At 51.2% G+C, this 27455-nt stretch overlaps 1 protein-coding gene across 11 annotated transcripts in view; it reads left to right on the forward strand.

The window, feature by feature from the left end:
- SUGP2 (SURP and G-patch domain containing 2) overlaps positions 1 to 22893 on the forward strand; it is a 24399-nt gene extending 1506 nt beyond the window's left edge. For 2 of the 11 annotated variants that reach the window (XM_088792370.1, XM_074337813.2), the window contains exons 2-11: positions 269 to 400; positions 4144 to 5751; positions 8622 to 8742; positions 9551 to 10038; positions 11076 to 11187; positions 14606 to 15105; positions 17115 to 17176; positions 19347 to 19483; positions 20127 to 20247; positions 22636 to 22893. In XM_088792370.1, the coding sequence (XP_088648496.1) occupies positions 269 to 400; positions 4144 to 5751; positions 8622 to 8742; positions 9551 to 10038; positions 11076 to 11187; positions 14606 to 15105; positions 17115 to 17176; positions 19347 to 19483; positions 20127 to 20247 (3281 nt within the window). In that variant the 3' untranslated portion in view covers positions 22636 to 22893. Of the gene's footprint in view, positions 1 to 267; positions 401 to 732; positions 802 to 1820; positions 1975 to 4143; positions 5752 to 8621; positions 8743 to 9550; positions 10039 to 11075; positions 11188 to 14605; positions 15106 to 17114; positions 17177 to 19346 lie in introns of those variants that run through there. The other 9 variants (XM_088792368.1, XM_088792369.1, XM_074337816.2 and 6 more) reach the window with 8 other exon arrangements.
- The last annotated feature ends 4562 nt before the right edge of the window (positions 22894 to 27455 follow it).

The raw sequence follows: 27455 nt of genomic DNA on the forward strand, positions 1-27455 counted from the left end.
TTTAAGGGATTCTGAGAAAATGGGCTCAGAGAGGCAAAAGCACTTGTCCAAGATCACCATGCTCTTCTTGCTCCTCCTCAGCCAACACACACCCGTGAGCTTCCTGAGGGCAGAGGCCCCTTAAAATAATCCTACCTTCCTCTGTAGTACTGTGCGGGATTATGGATTACTGCCTGGTTGCTTTTAGGATTAGGTGAAATAGAGAGCAGGCTCTGTGAGCAGTAGTTGTCTTTCCTAGTGTCTTTTTTTCCCCCTCCTCTCCCTGTAGGTCAGAGAAACATGGCAGCAAGGCGAATTGCACAGGAGACTTTTGATGCCGTATTACAAGAAAAAGCTAACCGATATCACATGGATCCCAGCGGTGAGGCAGCAGGTGAAGCTCTGCAGTTTAAAGCTCAAGGTAAATTGAAGTGCTTGATTTGGGGGTTCAGGGGTAATCGGGCATTGCGGGTTGGGACAGGAGGATTTCAGTGCCTTGGGCAAACTGTGCAATTCCTTTGATCCTACATTCCTTATTTGTTGAGGGGAGATGAAGTTTTCTCTGGGTCTACATGTTACGACCTTATGCTGAAGAAGGTACCCTCCCCCACCTAAAGAAAGGTTTTTGAATCAGTCTCCTGGCTCCATCCCCACCACCGCTGCCCAGTTCTGGCCTGGATTATTGCAATAATCGCCTCCTGAACGGTCTCTCCACTTCTGGCTTCATTCCCCTCAAATCTGCTCGCACCACAGATCTATTGCCAACCTTGCTGGACCAAGGTCCTCCTTAGACTCTTGGGACTCACCACTTCGGGGATACAGGTAACAGTGGTGTGTGCAAGACAGGAGGGCATGGGAGGTGGAGGGGCTACGGAGCTGCTGAGAGGAGGCCTTGCCTGAAAACATTTCCCTTTGGAAAATATTGAAACATCATGCCAGCAGAATCAAAAATGGTGCCCACACACATGGTAGGACGACATGGAGGTCCCTTACTACCGCGCCTGAGGCTCCCAACCCTTACTCCCTGCCTTGGGATTTGTATTTCAATGAGACTGGGCCATCTGTCTATGCTTTGAATCCCAGCTCTGCCTGGTTGATTCCCTTAGGCACTAAGGCCCAGCTCACAGGTGCCTTCCCCACAGGAAGCCGCAGCAGACCTTGAGGTTGATTTGGTTGCCCTTCCCGGCCCCAGGGAGGTACGCTGTGCACTCGTTCCTCTACTGTGGGCTGTCCTCTCAGGCCTGTGCTGCTCACTGCTGCACGAGTCCCTGAGCCAGCCTCGACATGGAAGAGGGGTTCTCAGCGTGGGTAGAGTAAGTCTGAAGGGCTCCAGGTAGGGATAACTCTTGTTACATGCTTTGGGCCTGGAGAAACCAAGGCTCAGAGGCTGTCTCCTGATTCTGAGTGTTCAAAAAGTATGTGAATGGGACACAAACGTAGCTGTTATAAAAGATTGGAAGAATGAAGAAGTACTTAAGAGTAAAATGTGAAAGTCCTCTTAGCTGTCTCTTTAACCCTCGGAAGTAACCACCGTTTTGGTAGTCTATGCATCCTTTAATTCTTTTAGTGACATATTTGTGCATCCATGTATATACAGACAGACACATCATGTGTACATGTGCATGTATATATGGAGATCTAAATCTTGGCATCTTTATCTAGAGACTTCATACCGATACATACTTTGTCACCTCAAGTAAGTTTGTGGGGGAGGACGAGAAACCAAGCAGGATGCTAGATAGTTCTGGAACCATCTCTTTGTCACAGAGCTGCATGGTCCATTGGTTGGCCTTTCTATGTGTCTCTGCTCTACTCCACTTTTCCGATGCCTTGGTTTACAGGGCATCAGAAAATCCTGTCGTGCAGAAACCAGCCCCCACTCTACCTGTGCTGCTACCACCCTCGCCACGTCATCAGTACCTGGATCATCTCAGTGGACTCTTCCTGGAACATCCACAGCCACTCGTGGTCTGTTCCTGCACAGTAGCCAGTGAGGTCAGCCCTCTGCTCTGGACCCTTATGTGGCTTTCCAGCTCACTCAGAGAACACTCCAGCATCCAGGACCGTTGTGGTCCTCACTTGATCTAGTACCCCCCTTCTGTTCACATCTCCTGTCGTAGTGGTCCCTGAAATTTGCTGCACGTTAGAATCATCTGGGGCCCTTTTAAAACCCTGATGCCCAGGTCAAACCCCATGCTGATTAATTAAATCTGTGTGTGTGTGTGTGTGTGTGTGGAGGGGTCGCCTGGGACTCCAATGTGCAGCAGAGTTTAGGAGCCACCTTCTTACCACTTTTTCCCTCGTTCCCTCTGTTCACTTCCAGCACATTCCTCCCTTGCTGGTCCCACCTAAGGGTTTTGTCTTCACACTCTCCTGCCAAGAAGTCTTCCTCCATAGCTGTATGGCCCCCCTCACCAGGCCTCTGCTGCTCAGTTTATTGTCAGAACTGCCCTCCTCGACCAGCCTGTCTAAAGATGGTTTTCCCTCTCAAGTTCCCGCCTGCTTGATATTTCTTATTGGCACTTACCTAATGGATTTTTGTTATTGTTGGTTCCCTCAAGTGACAAGTCCAGGAGAGCAGGGACTTTGCTGTCTCTTTTCCCTGCTGTAACTTCAGTTCCTTGAGCAATGCCAGCACACAGTAGGTGCTCAGTAAGTACTGCTGAGTAAATAAACTTGGATTTATACAAAGATTTGGCTTCCTGTGGCCTCTTGCCCCATTACTACCTCCTGGCATCTCTCTTCTTTTTCATTTGACTTTTTGACTAGATAATAGATTCTGATTCAAAGCAGAAAGTTAGAAAGGTACTCTGTAAAGTCTCCCTGAGGCCCATAGTTCATTTATGTTCCTAGCTTCTTACAGAGTTTCTTTATACGTGAATAAGCAAATGCAAATACAGGTACGTATTTTCCTCATTTTCACACAGAGGAAGACAAAAGTACACTATTCAATTCCCATTGTGTCCTCTCTCGATGGCTCGTTTAACTGGTGCCTTCCCTCTCTGCTTCAATCTGTTTTTTCCGAGGATCGTTTGACCCAGTGGACCTTTCTAAGGGTGTGTATCCACCAGCTTTGGGTCAGATGCTCGGCTGGGGCCCAGTTGGCTGTGGTGGGTGCAGTGTCAGACGTGGCTCCTGACTCAGTGTCAAGTGTATGCCAAGAGTTCCTATTAGAAGGCAAGAAGTGGGGGGCAGCCGGATGGCTCGGTTGGTCAGAGCGCGAGCTCTTAACAAGGTTGCCGATTCGATTCCCACATGGGCCAGTGAACTGCACCCTCCACACTAGATTGAAAACAACGCCTTGAGCTTGGAACTGAGCCGCCGGTGGGTGACCGTTTGGCTCAGTGGTTGGAGCACGGTGCTCATAACACCAAGGCCGTCAGTTCGAGTCCCACATGGGCCAGTGAGAAGCAGCAGCTTGAAGTTGGAGCTGAGGCGCAGGTGGACGGCTGGTTGGCTCAGTGGTTAGAGTGCAGTGCTCATAACACCAAGGTCACTGGTTCGCGTCCCACATGGGCCAGTGAGCTGCACCCTCCACAACTAGATTGAAAATCAACAACTTGGCTTGGAACTGAGCTGTTCCCCCCCGCCACACACACACACACACACACACACACAAAACTAGATTGGAGGAAAAAAACAAGAAAAACTACTTGACATCCTGGAAAAACACTGTTCCCCAATATTCCCCAATAATTAAAAAAAAAAAAAAGGCAAGAAGAGCAGGTAACCTCCAGAAAACCTGTGTGCTATGTGATAGAGGTAGAAGTATACGAGTGTTCCAGTCACAGTGAAGACGTCCAGGTTATTTGAGGACCAGACACCCTTCCCTGAGTCTAAAGGAAGGCTGGTAAACCAGATGCCCACTGAGCCATGTCAGGAGATCTGAATGAGTGAGGGGCACTACTGCCCAGCCTCGATGCACTGTCATCGGAGCAGATGGCAGGCCCAGTGCTTGTGGGTCTCTATATTTATAAGCAGTAAATCCGGGTGTTTAAGGGAAACCATACAAATGTTGGCAACAAATAGGAATTTGCAAAATTCACTCAGGCAGATAAAGCACTCCAGCTTTATGGTGGACCGTCCACCACGGTCTGTGGACCGTCCATTTGCAGCCTCTTGTCTAAAGTACCTTTGTGTTTCCTTTTGGATTGTTTATTTCAGATCTTCTAAGGACAGTCCCAAGAGTCAGAGCAGATATGTATGATGACATTCACAGTGACAGTAGATACACTCTGGGCGGATCCGTAGCTCACTCTCGAGATGCTGGGAGAGAAGGCCTGAGAGGTGATGTGTTTCCGGGGCCTTCTTTCAGATCAAGCAACCCATCTGTAAGTGAAGACAACTACTTTCGCAAAGAGTGTGGCCGAGATCTGGACTTTTCCCACCCTGACTCGCGAGACCAAGTCTTTGGCCACCGGAAATTGGGACATTTCCGTTCTCCGGACTGGAAATTTACACTCCGTGGCTCTTGGGAACAAGACTTTGGCCACCCAGTTTCTCAAGAATTGTCTTGGTCACAAGAATATAATTTTGGTCCTTCTGCACTACTGGGGGACTTTGGCTCCTCCAGGCTGATTGAGAAAGAGTGTTTGGAGAAGGAGAGTCGGGATTATGACGTGGACCGTCCAGGGGAAGCAGACTCTGTGCTCCGAGGCAACAGTCAAGTCCAGGGCAGAAGCCGAGGTCTAAACATCGTTGACCAGGAGGGTGCCCTCATAGGAAAGGGGGAGACTCCGGGCCTGCTCACACCGAAAGGGGAGGTCGGGAAACTTGTCACGCTGAGAAGTGTGAGCACAAAAAAAGTACCCACCATAAATCGTATTACTCCCAAAACTCAGGGCACTAACCAAATCCAGAAAACCACCCCCAGTTCTGATGTGACCCTAGGGAAAAACCCCGGGATGGAAGATATCCAATTCCCTACTCAGAAGATACCTCTGGGGCTCAATCTGAAGGACATTCGCCTCCCCAGAAGAAAGATGAGCTTCGACATCATAGACAAGTCCGATGTATTTTCAAGATTTGGGATAGAAATCATCAAATGGGCAGGATTCCATACCATAAAAGATGATGTTAAATTTTCCCAGCTTTTCCAGACTCTCTTTGAACTTGAAACTGAAACCTGTGCTAAAATGCTCGCTTCATTCAAATGCTCTTTAAAACCAGAGCACAGAGATTTTTGCTTTTTTACTATCAAATTTTTAAAGCACTCTGCTTTGAAAACACCCAGAGTCGATAACGAGTTTTTAAACATGCTTTTAGACAAAGGTGCTGTAAAGACCAAAAATTGCTTCTTTGAAATCATAAAGCCCTTTGACAAGTACATAATGAGGCTTCAAGACCGGCTTCTGAAGAGCGTCACACCTCTGCTCATGGCCTGCAACGCCTACGAGCTGAGTGTCAAAATGAAAACTCTCAGTAACCCCCTGGACTTGGCTCTTGCCCTGGAGACCACCAATTCTCTCTGCCGGAAATCTTTGGCCCTTTTAGGGCAGACATTCTCCTTGGCCTCTTCTTTCCGTCAAGAAAAAATCTTAGAAGCTGTTGGCCTCCAAGATATAGCTCCCTCTCCTGCTGCATTTCCAAACTTCGAGGACTCCACGCTGTTTGGGAGAGAGTACATAGAGCACCTGAAGGCCTGGCTGGCCAGCAGCGGCTGTCCACTGCAGGTCAAGAAAGCTGAACCCAAGCCAACTCCAGATGAGGAGAAAATGGTTCCTCCTACCAAACCTGACATTCAGGCCGAGGCATCCAGTGGTCTGAGTGATGGTAAGGGAAGCAGCGCACGTTCTATTTGTTTTGATTGGTTTTTCATGTTTTCTTGTAATGATTTTTATTCTCTTGGAGGTTTTTTTACAGAGAAGTTCTTTAGCCAACTGGAAACAAATCAATTTTAGCAGGAAACTCACATTGGCCAGTGTCTACCCTTCATTCCATAAGCATATATGAGGAATCTTCTGTCCACCCTAGAAGTCCTTAGATATTTCTCGGTCATAGACTCCTTGGAATCTGATGAAAAGCTGCAGCCCTTGCCAGGAACAATACACACGTCTTTGTATACAGTTTTGCCTCACTTTCTGGGGGTTTTGTACCACTTTGCAGCCAAGGTTAAGAAGTCCTGTTCTAACAGGGTCCCCCCTGAAGTATTCCTAAAAGAAAACGTAAACACTTGGCACTGTCTCTGAGGAGTCCCAGGCTCCTGAGGGGCAGAAATCAACAAAAACTAGCCCCTCCTGTGATGGGATGAAGGGGAAAGTGGAAAGGTCCCAGCCTAGCCACGCCTGGAGAGTTGGGGAAGACAGAGGGAGGTGTGTTTGAGCTGTATTGAGGGACAGACAGCCATCAGCCAGGTCTATCTGTGTGGTGGAGGCACCCGCTCACTTTCTAAACTGGCTAAAGGTCCATGGATCACTTAGGTGGACGGTAACCTGCAGTTAGCAGTCGGCTTACAGGGGAGGAGGCAGGCCAAGCAGGAGGTACCGTGTTTCCCCGAAAATAAGACCTAGCCGCACCATCAGCTCTCAATGCGTCGTTTGGAGCAAATATTAGTGTAAGACCCCGTCTTAATTTTACTATAGGACCGGGTCTTACACAATGTAAGATACTTGCTCCAAACGACGCATGAGAGCTGATGGTCCGGCTAGGTCTTCTTTTCAGGGAAACACGGTAATAGATGTGACTGGATGTTTGGTGTCCCTTTTCCCTCCCCCTTAGCTCCCAATGTGGCTACTCCCAAAGCCCAAACATCCCAGGACTCATGAGCATGCGTAGGGGCCCTGTCCTGTTTCCTCCTGACGTGGTTTGCCATTGCCCCAGCCCAGTGAGGAAGTCACATTTGTTCCTGCATCTCTTCACTCCTCTACACCCTGGTGGAGACTCAACTGGTAGGTCCCACCATAGATGGGCGGCCACGCCTATTTCCAGAGGGAGCCTTCCAGGAGGGGACCCAGGGCAGAAGCAGGCCCTGTCCTCCACACACCCCCCAAACTGGTGGAGCAGAAAGTCAGTGTAACAGTGATACTTGAGGAAAAGGTTTCCCGCAGCCTAAAGTAGCTCCCCACCGTCCCCTAGTGGTGCTGCTGGGCAGGCTGGCCTGGCAGTGCAGTCTTGCTGTGCTGAAAACACGACTGCCTGCCCTTGTACAGGACTGTCAAAGGCCCTTTCCGATGTCTCTACAGTCTTTGCTGCATCATGATATTGACCTAATCTGAATTACCTCACTTCTCCCTTGATGTTGGACTCATGCTACCTTTTATTAGAGGCTTCTGGGGCCGAGCAGAACTGGGTTCCCTTGTACTTGGTGTCTACGAGCCTTGGCAATCCGGGCAGTGGGTGGATGGTTTCCGTTACTGTTGGAAATGCTGGGATGAGCTCTTTGGTTGAATTTGTTGATTATTATTTTTATTTTTTATTTTTAAATCCTCCTTGAAAGGATACAGTCTCGGGAGAAGGATTGCTGGGACCCACTTTCTGGCCCTTGCTATGCTCACCTTCTCCAGAGATGGTTGCAATGACCCACAGATTGTGTATATCTCTGAAACCTTCTGTCTTGAAAAATCACTTCAAATTAACAGTTCTGTAAAATGAGAGCCAAGAACAAAAAGGAAAGCAATTTCGAAAGGGAAATACTTACAATAACATGACAATTGAAAGATTGACTTATCCTGTGTAAAGAGCTCCCACTGGTGTTTAAAATAAGCTCAAAGCTACACTTCAGACAAAGGCAAGGAGAAGACAGCGCAATTACTCCACAGAACAAACTGGAAAACCTCTCCAGTTCAGGGCTGGTTTTTATTGAATGAGTGAACGAATAGACCATTCCGTGCTGTTAAAATTAGCAAATATCGGAAAGCTAATCAGTCTTATTATTTAAGGACCCAGATACTCGCTGTGTTGCTGGGGGCATTGTAAATTGCAGTCACATTGGAGGAAATTCATACTTTAAAAAATGCTTTCTTTTCATCCATTCAGCAAATATTTCTATGAACACCCACCTTGGAATCATTGACTTTTTTAATTGGGAAATTTTTCCTTGTAAATTCATGTTTTCTGATTACAGAACACACGTATGTTTATGTTTTATAGATAAAGCACAAAGAAAATGAAATCCTAATAAATCTACCTCCCCTGGATAATGTCTGTTAACTTTTAGATATTTCCTTCTATTTATTTTTTCTATGTGCTCATATTTATGTATCTTTTCTTCTCTTCTTCCTATTGGGAATCACAACTTAGATAAACTTTTACCTATTTTATACTTAAATACATTTCCTATCTTTATGTTTTCTCCACATGTTGTGAACATTCAAGTTAGGTGCTACGTAAGAAGTGGCACAGGGTTGCTATATACCGTTTCCTTCCGTAGGACATACGCATATAGTGCTCTGTACAGCCACCGTAAGCCTGTGACTGTTTCTGTCCTGGTGGCTATGCCGCTGCAGCTTGTGGGAGCTATTTTGCATGTTGGTTTTTAGAATAACATGCCACTTTCCTCTCTTCGATGCTCGTCTCTCCTGAATGAGGATTTTGGTTGCTGGTGCCTGCGTAGGCTCCGTCCTAAGCCCCTGACTCAGTTCTGGTCTTCCCAGGCCCCACGTGGTCCAGTTTGTTTCTCAGACAAGCCTTTCTGTGTGTTCCAGCTGTCCCCCAGCGAGCTGATCACAAGGTGGTGGACACCATCGACCAGCTGGTCACACGTGTCGTTGAAGGCAGCCTGTCTCCTAAAGAGAGAGCTCTTCTCAAGGAGGACCCTGCTTACTGGTGGGTCTTTAAATGTCAGCCCTCCGAATTCTTCCCGTAGAGCACCTAGTAACGTTTCTGTCGCTGTGGTGGTGTCCAGAGCAGAGGGTGAGGTGTTTGCCATTTTGAGCAGTGGTGCCGGCCAGCGGGCAGAACGTGAGAGTGGGTCAGCTTCCCTTGGCTTCAGGCACCAGCCCTGCGGCAGACCTGCCGTGTAGCCTTCTCCGCCGGGCTTGGAGCTCTGCGTCTCTGCTGTGCTGGTTTAAGGATGAGCTGAGATGTGCATGCAGAGTGAGTGTAAGATGAGGGATATGTCACAGCCGCTGTTTGTCATCTATTGCTACTACTTGTTAAACTGTCTTCCTTTTGCTTTATTGCCTCTTCACATGAATAGACCAACTTTTTAAAATTAAGGTTTTCATCATAAATGCAGTACTTGCTTATAGAGAGAGTGATGCAGTGGACAGGTCACTGATAGCCCACCATTTGAAGGGTGTCACTTCTGAAAATGGCATCTAGGAGCGATACCTGTTGTGTGTGGTAGCAGAATGCTCTATGACTCCAAGGTGACGGGTTCGTGTCGTGAGGCCACTGGAAGGAGGAAGTGGCGGAGGAACCCACCAGTGCTCAAAGCTCCTGGTTGCCCTGTGGTCACCTTGGGCAGGATGGGTGGCCTGGGCCCAGCTCTGGGTCCTTGGTGGAGCCAGGTGGAGCCTTGGATAGCAGAGAAGCCATCTCGTAGGAAGGGATTGCTGAAGTGTATTTGCAGCAACGATTCGGTCGTGCTGGTGTCTTAGCAATGTCCCACTGCACCTGTTTTGTTACATAGGTTTCTGTCTGACGACAGTAGTCTGGAGTATAAATATTACAAGCTGAAACTCGCAGACGTGCAGCGGATGAGCCAGACCTCCCCAGGAGCGGATCAGAAGCCGGCGGCGGCGGAGTGTGCGGTCCGGGCCATGCTGTACGCCCAGGCCGTCCGGAGCCTCAAGAAGAGGCTCCTGCCCGGGCGGCGGCGGGGGCTGCTCCGAGCTCCAGGGCTCCAGGGCTGGAAGGTGAGGAGAGCAACCACCGGGACGCAGACCCTCCTCTCCTCAGGCACCAGACTGAAACACCACAGCCGCCAGGCTCCAGGCTCCTTGCAGGGAAAGCTGCCCCAGCCAGATGGAAATGATGCCGCCAAGGGCTGCCCGCCAGACCCAGCCAGACCTTCTCCTGGGGACCTCAGCCCAGAAGCCGCAGGCCCATCCCCCAAGCCAGCAGGAGTGGACGACTCCGAAGCCCCTCAGAGCTCGTCTCCCTGCCCAGCTGCTGATGGTGTGTGCTCACTCCTGTCCCCTGTTCTGGGCCCCCGCCCCGACTCTGCAGTCTCCAGGGGTCTCTGCAAAGCAGGACAGGGTGGGCGGTGGTCTGAGCAGTGAGCAGTAGCAACAGGGACCTAGCTAGGACGGGTGCCTGAGGCGGTGCTTTCTCCTCTTGCTTCTTTGAGGGGGCAGCCGGAGAGTCCTATTGCAGCCTTCCTCCTGACCTGAGGGTACAGCTAACACAGGTTGCTGCCCAGGGACTCTGCGTCCTTGCAGCGTCTTCCTACTGGCCACCATGTGCCTGAGCCTGGGGCTGGGAGCTGCCTGATCAAGTTCTCTCTGTTCTTGCCCTCACGTTCTGTAGGGCTGCGCTGGTCTCATTGGGCCTCCTCTCCCCGGGTCTGTGTGTTCCCCCCTCAGGGTTCGCTCACCTACAGTTTCTCCTGAAGTTACCAACTTAGCCCCTTCTGTCTGTCCCGGCTGTTACCTTCTCCCTCTGCCACAGGCCTGCCCCCTAACCAGCGCTCCCACTCAGCACTAGGTAGGAACGGAGGGGAAAAGCCACACAGCCGCTGTCCTTTCTAGCTGTTGCCATGGAACGAGCAGCTCTAAACTGTGGCTTCGCATAGGAACCACACCTGGGTGAGCCTGCATGTGTGTTTGTAGGCAGCAGCTGGTTGTCTGGGGCCGGTTGAGGTGATATCCCTGTCACCCCCATCCACCCCATGCCCCCCAGCAGCGAGCTGGGGTCGCTTCCCCTGAGGTTGCTGTCAGGCCTCTGAGAGAGTCAGTGGAGGTGCTCGAGGCTTCCGAGTCCTGGGCTGGCACTTCCGCCATGTCCGTCGGCCAGAGGAGTCTGAGGCCAGTTCCAATTCAGGAGAGAGGGGAGCTGACCTCTGCTGGACAGAGCTGCAGAGTCACATGGCAAAGGGCGAGGATGCAGGAGGGGATACTCGGGGCCGTCTCTGTAATCAGTCTCCACGGCCCCATCGTGTCCACGCAGGACATGGCAGCTCAGAACCAACGAGTGACAGTTCCTTTATTTTGCAGTTGACACAAAGACAATGGAGACTGCAGAGAAACTGGCCAAATTTGTTGCTCAGGTGGGACCAGAGATTGAACAGTTCAGCATAGAAAACAGCGCCGACAACCCTGATCTGTGGTACGTATTCATCACACCCTCCTGATTGAAATTGTTTGCCCCACGAGTGTCCTGAGAGCCTGCAGGTGTTCTGGCATACACATTCCTGCCCTGGGGGTCACCCTGGGAGAAGTCGGGACTTCACTTCTGCTGAGTCAGGGCCATGAGGGAAAAGCATCTGTCCTGGGGGGTGGGGTGGGGGAGACCTGCCTCATTGAAGGATCGGGAGAAGCTTTGTGGAGGGCTGTTTTAGCTGGGCCCGAAGGCCAAGCGGGAGTTCTCTAGGGGAAGGGAGATAGCTCCCTGGGCAGAGGGACGGTGTCCCCAGAACCTGAGCAGAGGCAGAACAGGGGCTGAGGAAGAGGAGGGCACTGCTCCTTGGTCACACTCACTGCTCTGGGGTGAGAGTGGTCCCTAGCCCAGGTGTGGGCAATACGCATTTCCACGCAGTGACGGCTGGGTACCCTTGTGGCAGGAGGGGCACCGTTACATTCCCCATTCCTTAGACTCGGAGGCAGCTCTGTCTCTGGGGCATGGGTTCTCCTTCAGTGTCCCCACTACTGAGCTATAAACCTGCTGGTCTCCCCTCAGAGTGGTTGGGGAGTGTGTGGGAACAAGGGTTGTTTGCGTGCTGTGCACATAGCATCCTACAGTCTGCTGGAGCGCTGGTTCCTCGCTGGCTCCCAACGTGCTGCAGAGTCATGCTTGAGTCTAATAAAGAATACGGTTCAAACCTTCACATGTCCTAGAGCATGTCTGGGACCCAGTGATGACCCAGTGTGGTCCTCTAGCTTGTTTCGGACCCTGAGTGGGCACTTCACCAGTAGGCCTTCTGCTTCCTGGGGGACCCAGCCCAGCTGCCTGGAGTACTGGCAGCCTTCCAGGCACTCGGCCTGCTTCTGCCTTTCCATGCCTGGTGACCTCAGAGGAGGTGGCCTGAGGAGGAGGCCACCTGCAGGCGTCAGAGTGGGACTGCCCATGGCACGGGGGACCTCACCCTGGCAGGGCCCGGCAAGTGGGACAGCTCAGTGCAGGACACCCAGGACTGTTTCATCAGTCCTGTTATCCCCCCATGAGAACTAAAGTTTGTAAGAGAACTCTGCATCAGCCTGGGCACTTGGCACCACCAGGGCTGGGGGGTATTCCTTCCCCTCTGTGCAGCCTTTTCTGAGCAGTGCTCGTCAGAACATGCTCTTCCCTCACCTACAGCAAGAGCCCTGGATTCCGCAGCAGCGTCAGTCAGGGAGGGTGATACACGTGGTCCCCCAGTGCTCATAAAATAGTTTGACACTCACTGCACTCGACAGCGTGCGTATTTGGGAAAGGCCAAGATGCCTTTGTGTTTCTTTGTCCTTGGAAGAATTATACCTCTGATACAGCACTCCGTAGTCGCTTGAGTTGATTCATTTTGTGTGCATGGCTGTGCCATCAGTTTGACGTATAGTCAGGTTCATTCGTTCCTGCAGAAAAATTAGTTTTAGGGCTTTTGTTTCCCATTTTTTATTTAATTTTAAAAATAAGTATAGGATTTTCATGGTTGTAAACTAAAAATTATAAAAGGTAAGCTTGGAAGTGGGATCACTATTTGGCTGGACCACAGTTACTGAACGCGTTCACCTGTTGACGGCATGTGAGGTGTTTTCATTTTGGGAATATTATAGGTGAAGCTGCTGTGAACATTCGTGTACAAGGATTTCTGTGGACACCTGCTTTTATTTTTCTTGGATAAATACCTAGGAGGGGAAAGGCTGGCTCCCATGGTAGGTCCACATTTAACTTTTGAGAAAACTGCCAACTGCCTTTCCAAGTGGCTGCACCATTTTGTATTTTCAGCAGTCTGGACAAGAGTTTCAGCACTTGCTAGTATCCATCTTTTTAATGTCCCAGTGTGGTGAGAGAGAGGGGGTATCCCTCTGGCTTTCATTTCTCTGAGGACAGACGATGCATAGGGGCTTCCATATTTCTTTAGTGAACTGTTTGTCTGAATATTTGGCCCGTTTTTTGATTGGGTTGTTTATTAGTAATGAATTTTGAGTTCATTGTATATTATTGATACAAGTCCTTTCTCAGATGATGGGCAGACATTTCCTCCTAGTCTGTAACTTCACATTCCAGCTGGATCTTTTAGAGGGCAGACGTTCTTAACCCTTTCCTCTATTGGTTTTTTTTAGCTTGTTCTTTCTTGATTTTTAAGAGCTCTTATCTGTGTTGTTGTATATATTTCCTTCTTATTTTGACATTTATTTTACATATGGGATGTTCTGCAGTGCAGAAGTGTTTCATGGATGCAGATTTCACAATTTTTTCTTCGATTGCACCTGTATACTGAGTCATAGTTAGAAATACTCTCCCCATACTCAGGTTATAAAGACATTGATGTTCTTTTCTTCCAGAACTCGTCTGGCTTGTTTTTCACATTTAGATCCCCGATCTGTGTGGGGTTACTGGGGAGCAGAGGATACAACATGGATCCAATGTAAATATTCAACAAATGGTCCCGACACCATTTTTTGAAAAGAGTGGTTTTTTCACAGTGGTTTGAGCAGCTACTGTCATCAGATGCTTTGTGGCCTTTGTGGTCTTTCTCTTGGTCTGTCTGTCCATCTGTCCGTGCACCAGTACCATGCTGTTTTCACTGTAGAGACTTCACACACCTTGTAATACCTGGTAGGTCTTGTTCAGGGTCCTCCCAGATGTTCTCGCATGTTCATTTTTCTTTATGAACTTTAAAATCATCTTGTCCAGATCTAAAAACAAATGATGCTTTTATTGGGATGCTTCTTGACATTAATTCATTAACTAGAGGAGAATTGACATCTTCATGAGGTCAAGTTGTCCAGTCCAAGGACAAGGGCTGTCTTTCCTTTGGTCCAAGTGTATTTTGTGTCTTTGGGCGTGATTTGGTTTTCTATCCCAGCTGCAGCCCCTGGCTGTGGCTACGAGTCAAGGCGGCCCTCGGACTTAGGCACAGAGAGGCTTTATCACCACCATCTTTATGCAGCTTCTCTGCAGGACGTGAGACAGGAGATGCTGCAGGTGACACATTTCCTCCATCTCGTGCCTGGAAGTGAGAGGGACCGAGTCACAGGGAGCACTCAGAGGCCCATAAAGGCCATTGTGTCACTAGAAAGGACTGAGTGAGGCCAGGTCAGATCTCTGGGCTGCAGTGATGGAGCTCGTTCCAGCACATTCCCTGGTCGTCCCCGCATACCTTGTTCCTCCACCTTCCTTCCACGAAAAGCAATTAGGCCTCACATTCTGGCTCCTCAGACGTTCTCACTGGGAAGCTGCTGCACCATCAGCCATCGCTGGTAGAAAGAGGTCAGGTTATTCACTCCTCTGTCCCACCCCCAGCACTGTCGGGCCCATTTGGAGAGCTCAGCAAATAAGAATATTCAGAGGACCCTTTGGTTAACCCGTGTATATCGTCTTTATCCAGGTTTCTACATGACCAAAGTAGCACAGCTTTCAAATTCTATCGAAAGAAAGTATTTGAACTGTGCCCATCGATTTGTTTCACATCGTCTCCGCTGAACCTCCATGCCGGTGAGAGCGCCCTAGAGCCTGTAGAAGGGGAAGGAGAGTTTGAGGATGAGCCCCCTCAGCAGGAGGCTGAGCTGGAAAGCCTCGAGGTGATGGCTGAGGAGGAGGACGACGACGAGGAGGAAGAGGAGGAGGAGGAGGGGGGCGAGGAGGCCTCCGCTTCCGGAGGGCCCTCCAGGAGGGCTGGAGGGGCTGCCAAGTCCGAGGGCTCTGAGGGCAGCCCCTCTGCTGATGGCCTCCCGAGTGAGGCAGCCGAAGACAGCCCCGCTGACGCGCCTGCCCTGTCACAGGCCTCCTTGGGAGCCTGCTTCCCCCGGAAAAGGGTCAGCAGCAAGTCGCTGAAGGTCGGCATGATTCCGGCTCCCAAGAGGTTGTGTCTCATCCAGGAGCCCAAAGGTGAGTGCCTGCCACCGGTGCAGCGCCCCACACTCTAGCACCCGAGGAGGAGTTAATGGAGCTTGTAGAGACACGTTAGAGACCTTGTGTGACTGTTTTGAGGAATTAACTTGCCCTCAGCCCAGGCTCAGCCACAAGATAACCAGCTGGCCTGTCACCCTTGTCAGTCCTGGTTCCACCACCAACCTGGACGTTACCTCCCAAATCCTCCCAGGCCCCACTCATTACGGGGTTCTTGGGTCTCGGATTTTTAACTTAAAACAGTCCTAGTGGTGTGCACACCACTCCAAATGTTCGTATGAAACTCATGTTTCCAGTTGGTTTAATGTTGAGCCTCTAAGGAGATGCTGCCACATAGTCTGTGGCTTCTACTGCCCTGCGTGCTGCTCGGGTTTCCATTATTGCTCAGAGTCCAGCAGGGGAGTCCTGGCCATGGAGGGGACGGGTCCGGTCATCTCAGCCATTTCCTGCCTGTGGCCTTGGGGGTGGTGACACCTGCTTATGGTGAGGACGCAGCAGGAGGAAACGGGGCAGGGCGGCTGTCGGGCACCTGTCAGTGGGAGCCTCATGCCCCATGGGGTCCGTCTCCCCTCCTGTGGGGAGTCTCAAGTTTCTTGAAGTGCAGTTTACCAGCCATAAAACTCACACCTTCCAAGTGGACAGTTTGAGGAGTTTTGGCAAATGTGTACAGTCAGGAACCCACCAGTACAGTGGAGCTGGAGCCCGTCCCTAGAAAGTCTGTGTCCCTCCGCAGTCCCCTCCCCAGCCCCGGCCACCACCGACTGTGTTCTGGCTTCGTGGTCCTGCCTTTTCTAGACTCGTTAAGTGCAATTGTATCGTGTGTGGCCTTTTGATGGGTGGGCCATGGCCCAGGTTACCCCTCATGGCTCCTGCCCAGCTAGAGGTCTGTGCAGCCAGGCCTGGGCTATGCTCAGAGTGTGGGGCTGATGCCGCGATACCTGCGTGTGAAGTGGCCACGGTGAACAGTTTCCCGTCGTGTGTCACCTGTGTTTTCTATTGTTGACACATTCACACCGAGCAGTGTCAATAGTTTCCCACTAACAGAACCGTCCGTGGTTTGTGTTTGCAAACTTGGGCATGGCAACGGATTGCTAACTGTTCTACCAAACTCTGCGTCCTTCAGAACTCACCGCAGGTGGTGGTAGCATATCGGAATGTTTCACTTTGTCCTTTGTGTGTGTGGGGAAGTGGAGTCCCGTTGTGGAAGCTCTCAGTTCTCTGATTGAGTGAGTGATGAGACAAAACCGGGCCTCCGATCTCCCCTTCGTCAAAACAATAACAATAATGATGTGATTCGGAGTTTTGTATGAGAAGCATGGTTGTTTTTGCTGGAAAGTTCTGTGTGGACTTTAATTCCTTTTTTTTTTTTTTTTTTAATTTTATTGGGGAACAGTGTGTTTTTCCAGGGCCCATCAGCTCCAAGTCGTTGTCCTTCAATCTAGTTGTGGAGGGCACAGCTCAGCTCCAAGTCTGGTCGCCGTTTTCAATCTTAGTTGCAGGGGGCGCAGCCCAGCATCCCATGCAGGAATTGAACCCGCAACTCTGTTGTTCAGAGCTCACGCTCTAATCAACTGAGCCACCCGGCCGCCCTTGGACTTGAATTCTTTGTCAGTGGAGTCGTTGCAGAGGCACCGGGGAGCGCAGGGTTGCACATAGGTCGTTTGTACAGCAAAGTGTATTCCTGTGGTCATGGAGCACGAGCCACGTACCGGGTCCTTCATCATAAACGTAGGCACCTTACGTTAATTAGAGACACACTCTCACAGCAAGGAGCCCTCAGTGGAGCCCGCACATTCAGCCTCTGCATTCCGTGGTCATGCGATTCCTGAGAGGAGCAAGGCCAGGCTGCTGGTCTTGTGCGGGTCGTAACCACCTTCTGTTAGCAGAGGGGCTGTTAGTCCAAACCACAGTGCCCGCATGTTCTCTCTCAGAAATCTGGGGAAAGCTCATATAGGTATATATATATATATGTTTCTTTTGTCTTCCAGTTCACGAACCAGTTCGCATCGCCTACGACAGGCCCCGGGGTCGTCCCATGTCCAAAAAGAAGGTGAGCGTGACCATTTGTGAGTCCTCACATGTGACATAGTCAGTTGGAATTTGTCAGAGTCTCAAAGGACACAGGCTGGCGATTGAGCTGTACTCATACTTCAGACTGGGTGCTAATGTACAAAGCACAACAAATGCCTTTTCTCTGCCGGGACTTCTGAAAACGATTTAGCTTTGTCCAAAGCGCAGGAGAGTCGTCCATAACAGATCGTTGGAGCCCGATCGGTGCAAGGAATGGAGAGAGAAACTTAATGTCTCAGCCCTCGAGCAGTTCAGATTTAGTGGATTGTAATTGTGGTTTAAAAGGCAGTTAAGCAGACAGTGTGTGTTAACTGGTTGGCACCTCCTAGGTGCCAGGCCCCACGTCCCACCCTGGGGCAGCAGCAAGCAGGGCCAAAATGCATGACTAGGTCGCAGGGGGTGCTGTGGGTACTGAGAAGCGGGTCATTGGGCGATGGAATAAGGTGGGGTCAGGGGTGCCATTTGATGAGGAAAGCCAGGGAAAGTTTCCCTGAGAGGTAACATTTGTTTGGTCATCTAGGGAGAGCCTTAGAGAGGCCCCCAGGTGGTCAGGAAGCTTTTGGGGCCCAAGTGGGGTGATGAACATGGGGAGGTGAGTATCCAGTAGAGGCAGTGAGGACTCAGGTCACTCAGGCCTGTAGACAGATGTCTGCACTGTGGCTCTTCTCTGGGGAAGGCCCTCAGGGACTGGTGGCGGGATTTCGACGGAAGATGTGGCTGCTGTGGTTACTGTGCTGAGAGCAACCTGTAGGATGAGGGCCGGGCAGAGCCAGGAATAGGAGGGGTGAAGCTGGGCCAGGGGGGACTCGCAGGTGGGCTGGATGTGGAACAGTGAAAGCCAAGAGTCCAGGGAGACCCCAGGGTTGTCAGCCCGGGCAGTTAGGAGAAAGGAGCTGCCATTGGCTGAACCGGGGTGCCCCTGTGGGAAGCAGGTCACCAGAAGAAGACGGAGGTAAATTCCAGATGGCCAGGCAAAGTCACCTGGGACATGTGAAGACATCATAGGTCCCTAGAAGTCAGGGAGGTGAGCAGCGGCCCCCATTCCGAGTGCAGCACCAGTCTCAGCAGCCAGATGAAGCATCACTGTGACCCCAGCTACGGCAGGAGGAGGGGCCTTCCTTCCTGTGCCAAGAGCTCGTGGTCCTGCTAGTGCATTGGGGGCCAGCACCGAGGTGCCTGGTGAGGGATCAGCTGAGTTCAGGTTCAGGATGGCCACCTCATCTTGGCGTGTAACTCCTGAGCCTCCATCTGTACATCTGTCACACCTACCCTGCAGGTAGAAAATACCTTGAGGCTTACATGAAATGCGTGTTAACCCGGTATGCAGGGGTGTCCTATAGACGCGGGTCTCCTTGTGGTGACTGGAGGAAGGGAGGAGGCCTCGCCTGCAGTTCGCTGTGCAACCCAGGGGTGACTCTTAGACACAGACTGAAAGCTTACAAGACCTGTCCAGGCCGAGCTGCCCCCTGTTCCTTCCGTTGCTCCCACCAAGCACTTTCCTGCAGTGGGGCCGGCCTGCTGTTTGGGGACCCTTGGCCAGCCTTTCCCACCCTCCATTTGTCTTAGCTGTTCTTCTCTGGGCCTGGGAGGGCATGACAGATGCCTTCTCGTCACCTCAGTGGCAGGTTCCACCTCCTCTGTTCTCCAGGTGATTTCCTGATGGTGAGGGCCCCCCCCAGGGCTGGCAACTCCTGCCCATCGTTCCCCTGGCTTTCCCTTGTTCTTCAGCCTGCACACGTGTCTCCTACACTGCTGTTTGTACTCTCTTCCTGCCCCTGCCAACAGCAAGCTCCTCCTTCCCTGAGTCCCTACGTGCCTCCTTAAACGTCCTTCAGGTGGATGTCGGCCCACCATCCTGACGAGACTCCTGTTCCCTCACCTCCCAGCTGCCCCAGCTGCTTCAGTAACTCATGTGCACACACACTGCTTCATACGTCAGGGTGGACTTCACTTCCTGTCCTGGACTCTCAGTGCCTCGCTGGGTAGTTTTGTCCCTTCTAGGGTGAGAACAGGGTAGGAGACAATGGCTTGATCGTGAGTACCTGGGGAGTCAGAGAGGCCTGAGGGGGCGTTAGTGCTGGACCGGGCTGCAGACCCTCACGCGGGGCACTTGGCTGCAGCCCACATGCCGCACTCTGCTCTTTCCTCAGAAACCCAAGGCCTCGGACTTCGCCCAGCAGAAGCTGACTGACAAGAACCTGGGGTTCCAGATGCTGCAGAAGATGGGCTGGAAGGAGGGCCACGGGCTGGGATCCTGTGGGAAGGGCATCCGGGAGCCTGTCGGCATGTACGCGGCGGGGCTCGGGGGGTGCACATGCCTGAGAGAAGAGGTTTTCTCTGCAATTCCGGGCCCAAGTCCTTTGACCCACAGCCTAATTCTTGGATTCCCTCACGCTGAACATGGTTTGACGTTTGCAGTTATTTTTTATTAGGCAGGGGAGTCTTCAGATGAAATGAGAAGCGGACATTTCCATAGGCAGGTGTTCACCCGGCTCCTTGCTGTTTGTGCAGATTATTTAAATGGCTTCGTGGCATCTGGCATTTTGGCCACATTTATTGTCATAAAAGCTGAGTGGTGATTCTGGGTAGTTCTACCAAGAACCACTTTCCCTTTCCTAGGAACCCATATGCAGGCCTGGCAGGTAGAACCCGTTCCAGAACTGGTTAAACCCATGAATGGCCAGCAGACATTTCATGCACAACTGGGCTTAGCACCTATGGGGGCGCTTCTACTGTAATCGGGCTCCTGAGCACCCACATAGGCGGATACCCCTGTTCGCTGTACAGATGGCATCTCCACAGTCCCTCTGCTTCGCCATCACTGTCACATGTCCCACTACTCTGTCCACTCTGACTGCTTAAGCCATTTCCAGTGTCTTGGAGGCCAGGTCTGGGTGCGGGTGTGGCTAACTCTGCACTTTGCTCTTCAGGGGAATGGCCTCGGAAGGGGAGGGGCTGGGTGCCGACGGGCCGGAGCACAAGGAAGACACATTCGACGTGTTCCGTCAGAGGATGATGCAGATGTACAGACACAAACGGGCCAACAAATAGGTACGTGCACGAGCCGGCGCATCAGGCGCCCTGCCTAAGCCGGGTTCTGACAGCAGCCACGTTTCCTCCAAAAGTCAGTATTCCCCATACCCCCAAAACCAAAATCAAAGTCCCACCCAAAAAAAAAAAATCCGAAAATTCTGTGAGGGAAGCAAAAGGAGTCTTTGAATGCAATGTGTACCCCTCTCACCTTCCAGGTTCGGCTAAAGGAGCGAGTCCCACGCTCCCTGCGCAGCTGCCTGGGGCCTGCCTGCGGGGCCTGGGTGCGGGCTCCCAGGCCACCCCAGGAGTGGCCTTGCGTCCCATAAGTGTAAGAGCAACCTGGAAGCTGGCCGCAGAGTATGGTCACTTGGTTTCCCTTTCTGAGGGTCTTCAAATCCTTTTCCTTCTGAAGGGCCTTGGGCCTACGACTATCTTCATCCTTCTCCTCTCTTTTTAGTTGCCCTTCCCACCCATAATTTCCAGCTCGGTTTTGAACAAAATCATTCTCTCCTTGAATAGATGAAAACCATTGGTGAGAAAGATAAGCCCTGAAGCAGCAATTACCCTAAAAACGCCACCTCTGTCCCGGATCCACCGTGGAGCCAGTTCCCAAGTTGGTTTGGTGTGTACACGAGAAGCAAACGTATCTGCAGTTTCTGGTGCGGAGGTGCCGCTGGCTTTTCTGTTTCTTAAAGGAAAAAAAATGCACCGTTTCCAATCTGCTTTTGCTTTTCCTCCTCTTCCAAATGCTTTGGGCAGCACGTCCCCTCCGAGTCTTTCCTGGTTCCCGCTCAGAAGGTGGTGCTGCCCGGATAGCACCGGGACAGTAGTGCTTGGGAAGTAGCTCCTGTCTGTTTTCCCGTCCAGAGCACGTTGCTCTCTAGAAGTGCTCTGTTAGCAGACTTGATGCTGAAACAGTTACTGATTGTGTCTTTTCGTTTCCAGAGGTTAAATGGGATGTAATCTGCGCTCTGGTACCACAGCCTGTGAGTGGGAGCGCTGAAGCTCTTTGAACAAGTGGAAATACTTGATTCCACGAACATGTTATTTTATGGAGTCTCATCTCTTAAGTACATCCCAAGAGACTTATTGAAATCTTAGCAACAGTATCATATCGGTGTATTCAGTGGGGAGTAGTCACTACACTGATGAAACTTTCTCCAAATTTAGAGGTCTCTTTAGAATCCACACAGAAAGCTACAATTTGGTTTTTCTTTTTAAACCACATAATGGAGCCTCCTACAAAGCGGTAGGGGTAAACTCTTCAGGACTCTTCGGTTTTTGCATGTGTGGCAGTGGAAAGAATTGCTTTTTTAGGGCTCTTCTACAGAACAGAAAGGATCTTCTTGGGGTGGGCTATGCAGCTGTATGCCATTCAAGGCCTGTGATTGCCACCCCCTTCCAGCTTCTCCCAGCTCTTCGCAACTACGTGCAAAATTCTCAGGCTGTGGGAATCTCAGCCCTTCCTCCTAAAGCAGTAGTGGTGAAGTTTTAAATGTGTGCTAAAACCTGGAAAACTTGGTCGTACTGATAGTACAGCAGTGAGTTACTTGTCAGCTGCTTTTATTGGCTATCAAGAAAACCTTGCTTTCCCAGAGCACAGACCTCCCAGTTGTGGTCCCAGCTCCTCTGGTCTGCCTTGTCTGTCTGTCCTGCCATTCACTGTAGCATCTCGCCTTCCTGATGCCGCCTCCTTTCATGTCGGGTGTAGCCCCCAGCTCTCTGCCTGCTTCTGGTCACTTCTGTTGCTTTGGCAGACCTTTGTGGCCGTGGCAGTGCTGGTGGTCCTTCAGCAGAGGTGAAGCAGCCCGCACGGGGCTGTGGAATTTCATCTTTTGCTCCTCTCTTGCCTAATCCTTCCATCAGCCTTCCCTTTGGCCGTGCTTGGGCCACAGGATGGAACTCTGAGAACAGGGCCTTGGTCCCCAGGGCCTTTCAGAGTGCCTGCTGGCGAGCCATGCACATTTTCTCTTTCTCTGGAACGTAGCCCTGACTGTCGTCTTCGCCCTGACCGTTGTATTCACTCTGTCCTGTGTGTTCATTCTTGGCTTTCTCTGCTTTCATTCACAAGCAAAATGCTTTAGGAATTCCCAGGGATACCCTATTCCCGCAGCCTCCTGCCACTCCTCCTCCTGGGGACATCCCACTTTGAGCTGACACGGGGAGCATTTGGCAGACGTTAAAGGAAACAGCTACTTCTGGAGCCTGGAAAGTCCTCTGGGCCCTCAGGTGGTGCTTCTCCTGGGGAGACAGCATCGAGGCGTCAGGACACTGAGGCGAAGCATGGTGGGGCGCCCCGGGCCCACTGCCAGCCTCTGTGCCACCTGGCTCTCTGCAGGGAGCGTGCGAGCGCGCGTGTGGGTGTGTGGCCTCGTCAAAGTCACAGCGTCTTTTCTGTCATTCTAGTTCCAGGGTCTCTCCCGCGAGGACGACAGGCATCCGGAAAGTGCTAACTCGCCACTTTGGGTGCTTACTGTCTGGCTTGTTTCCGTCACTGGAAATCAGATAGAGAATTTTAGTGTTTTCGGTCCTTGGTAAAACCTAGAAGACATTGTGATGTTACAAAATGGAAGTTTTCGGGGTTTTTTTGTTTTTTTTTTTAATCTAAGAAGTTGTGAATGTTGTTAATCATTTAGCAGTTGCAATAAATATAGAGGAACCCAATCTTCCACAGTCTCCGTGGACATGTTTTTAAAATCAGGCCAGTGGCGATGCATGGTGGATGTGGTGCTTACAGGGAAGCAGACGGTAAACCGCCTGCCTCAGGGCACCCGCTCTGCCTGCAGGGGCAGGAGCCTGGTCAGTCACTGGCAGCCAGTGATCCCGGAGAGGGTGGGCGCTGCTCTCTTCTGTGGGGAGGGAGGTTTAGTACTGGGAACAGAAACCACCTTCGAGAGGGTGTCTGGACACGGGAGCCCTGCCCTAGTTGCCCACGACTGCCTGCCCCACGCAAGGCCTTGCCCACTCCCAGGGTTGGAGTTCCAGCTATTAGAGATAGACCAAGGCCCACCTAGGCCTCCCCTGACCAAGGAGCTGGCCTGTGGGTATCTTCAAAGCTCCTTGCTGTTCCCATGTGCTGCCAGCCTCTGTCTGATTCCTCCACCAGCTGCCCCTGGCCCTCCCGATTGGGGGAAAGGGCAAAGAGCACAGCAGATGGGCAAGCCTGGCACCTGTGGGCCTGCAGGGGCCGCCACCTGAGCATAGTGTGATGGGCAGGAGCCAGGCTCCTGAGAGCATGGGAAGGGTTGGTGGTGGGGGAAGTCTTGGCAGGTTAGAGGGGGACAGAGGAGACAGGGCCCCTTAAGAAGCTGATGTGGGACCCTTGAGCCTCCCTTCTCCCCACTGTGTCCTGGAGGACACTCAACAGTGGTGGGGACCCATTTGATCATGGTGGGAGCTACTGTCAGCCCAGAACCTCCCACACGTTTGCCTTCCTTTACCAAAAACTAGGGGGTGGGTGGGGGTGTGTGATGAAGGCGTTGGTGCCATTCCCTGAGAAAGTGACCCAGAACCTGTAACTACCCCACCCGCTCTGAGGAGACTGGAGGTAAGGAAGCCACAGCAGTTAGAATTGCTCTCCCGTACCCCCCACCCCCAGCTCACTTCACCACCAGGCTGGTGAAGGTCATGTAGAGGAGGACATGGTCAGGCTTCGACCTCAGGCCTCAGTTTCCCTTCTGCATTCTGGGAAGGATTTATTCCAGTTCAGAAGGTAAATTTCCTCTGCTACCTTCTAATTTAGGGCTAACTGGGACCTAACATGCCACTACCCTCCCTTCTCCTCAGCCTCCCTCCTAGAAACCTGGGTGCCCCAGGGCCCTGTGAGAGACTCTGGTCTCCGGTTTTGAAGCAGGCCTTTGTTTTGCATGCATGCTTGCATATGTACACACGTGTACAATACGTGCATACGTAACACGCAAACACACAGTGAAGCAACATGAATACATTTTCTTTGTAAAAGGTAAAAAAAAGAATCCCGATACATCCAGAACAAATCACAGAGGTTTGCCCTCCTTCCCACTCCCCCATAGCAATAAAATAAAATTAATTTTTTAAATAAGACACGCCAAGCATGTTGCCTGGAGACTCGCGTCATCTTGTCACTGGAGGTCTCAGCAGTCTTTCCATGTGAGTAAATGTTCAAGTGCTATTTGTGAATCAGTAACACCAGCCAGAATCCAAAGGTGCAAACATGTCTTCCGTGGAAAAATAAGTCTCCCTGACCCACAGCACCCAGGGCTCAGGTCTCTCTATAGACGATTGTACGTGCAGGCTCACGTTTCAGATATAACTTTAAGATGCAAATTACACTTCACTGCACATGTTACTCTCTGCCTGTAGCTGTTTTATACTTAAAAACTACCCCCCAAATTTAAGTATATTTTATGATGGACTGTCTGTCCCTTATCTCACAAATCCCCACCCACAGCCATCAGGGTTATTCTCAAGGATTCTGGTCCCAAGTCCTTTGACCTGCAGCCTAATTCTTGGTTTCCCTTACGCTGGACATGGTTTGACGTTGGCAGTTATTTTTTATTTGCAACACTCGGTGGATAAAGCCCTAGAAATAGCATTTCTGGGACCAAGGGGCCCTCCCTCCACAGCATTCCAGTGCAGTCTGACTTTAGGGGTGATCCTGTCTGTGCTCCTATTTTCCCAGCGGCGCCTGCCTCACCAGGATGGGGGGCACTGTGGACCCCGGAAAGTACTCTGCCACAAACCATGGCCTCTCCAGACCTTGTCCCCAAGCTCTACATGGCCATGGCCCAGCTCCCACACCTCTGCTTTCCCCCACATCCCTTCCCCCGACCATCTCATCCCCACCCTAAGCCCCCCCAAACCTCAACCGCCCTGGGTGACTGAGTTCCCAGAGGAAGCTGTGGGCTTGGGAGGGGTCCCTGCCTCTTCAGGCCTCGATTTGCAACTCTACTGACGGCCGATGGGAGTATCACAGGGGTCTCATGAGGGCTGGAGACGCCCTCCCTGTGGCTGTGGGAACATGGGACTCTAAACCTCAATCTCCGCCCGTGAAATGGGGTGGCAGGCTGGCAGGCTTAAATGTGGTAATCCAGGACTGGCCTTGGTATTGTTCCTTCCACGTCCTGCCCTCCTGGGCCTCAGTTTCCCCACCCGTGAAGCAGACCTTGTGTGTGAGGATCCCAAAGACCTGTCACAGTGCACCCTGCCCACCCCTCCCCTACTAGCTTGAAGATGGGGCTGTACCTACAACCCCCGCCCTTCAACGGAGGGGCTGAGGCCAAGCGTCTGTCCAGAAAAGGGGTACATTGTAGAACTCCATGTGGTTGGGAGATTGGGGGACAGTTAGTGCTGGGGCTGTAGCCAAACTCCCGCATAGCTACTGCTCTGCCAGCTTTTCTGCCCCATTGTACAGATGGGGAAACTGAGGCCCAGAAAAGAGACGAGCTAGTTCCAGGCTGTACAATGAGTTCTTTTTTTTTTTTACAATGAGTTCTTCAAAGCTCTCTTTTACTCACCGTGCTTGCGTGAGCCTCAGTTTTCCATCTGGGAACAGGCTGGCCCTGTTTGGCAGCAGCAGCAACCCTTTCAGCTCGTCATTGGGACTTAGAATTGGGCTCCAGGGTCAGGAATCAGTTCCTACTCCTGAATGTCAAGTGTTGAGGCTCCCAAGCTACTGAGGCTGGCATATCAATGGGTGTGACTCTCCATCCTGCCCCCAGGCTCCCCGGTGCCTGTGGACTTCCTTTCAACCTTCCAGGCCCACCTCCCAGGTCCCCTCCTACAGGCAGCCTGCCCTGTTCTCAGACAGAGGCCTGGCTGCCTCTCTGGCTTCCTCAGGCCTGTCCCTGACCGCTGTGGGCTGGGGGCATGTATATCTGGCTCTGCCTCACTGGGGCTGGGGGCTTCTCTATGGGTTTGCATCTTGTCTTTGAACTTCCAGCATTGAATAAATGTTTGATGAAAGGACAGTGAACGAATGCTCTTTGTACAATGTCTGAAGTCCCTTTCTTATCGCTGGAACCTGCTTTGGGGTGGACAGGAAGACCCAGGCCAAAGCCCAGCTTGGGGCATGACAGCGGTGACATGGAACAAGCGCCATGCCCTCTGGGACTCTGTCTCCTGTGTCCATAACATCAAACAATCAAGTATGATCTACCATTAATTGAAAAGTCACTTTTCTACAGTATGTACATCACCATTTTAACATATATTGGACTATGTAGAAACAAATGCAAACTCAAATGTATAAATACATAGTCACAGACAAATTCTGGAAAACTCCATACCCGTTTCTTAAAAGGCTCCTTTGGGAAGAGGGCAGGGCCATGGGTGGAATTTTCACTGTTTACCTCACACATTTCTGTGTGGTTTGACATCTTTGCTTGTATGATTTTAGGATGACAAAAAATTGTCTATGAAAACGTGGATGATAAACTCAGCCATAGGTTTGCTTTGCGAATCAAAGGAGATAACAGGTGTCAACTTCGGAGCCCGTAGCACAGACTATAAATTGATAAATCTAATAGTCGATGGCCGTTCTGGACGCTAATCCTCGAATCCAGCAGAAGCCGGCTCATTTCCCAGTGGAGAAACTGAGGCCCCAGACAGTTTGATTCCAGACCCAAACTCTAAAATCCAGGATATCCTGTTGATCTCATCTGGTTTTGAAGCTCCCCGTGTACTTGTGTGCACACACATGCACGTACACAAAGGCGTGAATGTGCAGGCACAAACATATAGATACATGTATACACGTCTACAAGTGCATATACGTATACATGCATGCACACACAGACAAAATACATGTGTGCATGTGTAGGCTCAAAGATGTGCACACAGACATGCGCACACAGACATACACAGGCACACAGGCACACACAGGCTCAGACACATGCACACACACAGGCACACATGCACACACAGGCTCAGACACATGCACACACACAGGCACACATGCAGACACCCTCACAAATGCACACATGCTGCTCCTATTTCCCACCAAGCCCTGGGAACTTTGACTCAAGAATTGCAGCTCCACGATGAATCTGGCACCAGCTGCTTCCCTCAGACCCCAGGAGGGGGACCTTACAGAGCTGAGCTTTCTTTTCTTTGATTTTCCTCCAGAGATTTCTCAGGTTGGCCTCTTGGGAGTGCAGCCTACCAGTTCCTGGAGTTCCTGGTCCCCTGTAAGAAGTGAGATTCCACGCTGAGATTTCAGCGTTTACATCTTGATGACTTGCTTTTGC

The sequence above is a fragment of the Rhinolophus sinicus genome, chromosome 15, assembly GCF_057876585.1.
Source record: "Rhinolophus sinicus isolate RSI-liver-muscle chromosome 15, RSI-T2T, whole genome shotgun sequence".
NCBI lineage: Eukaryota > Metazoa > Chordata > Mammalia > Chiroptera > Rhinolophidae > Rhinolophus > Rhinolophus sinicus.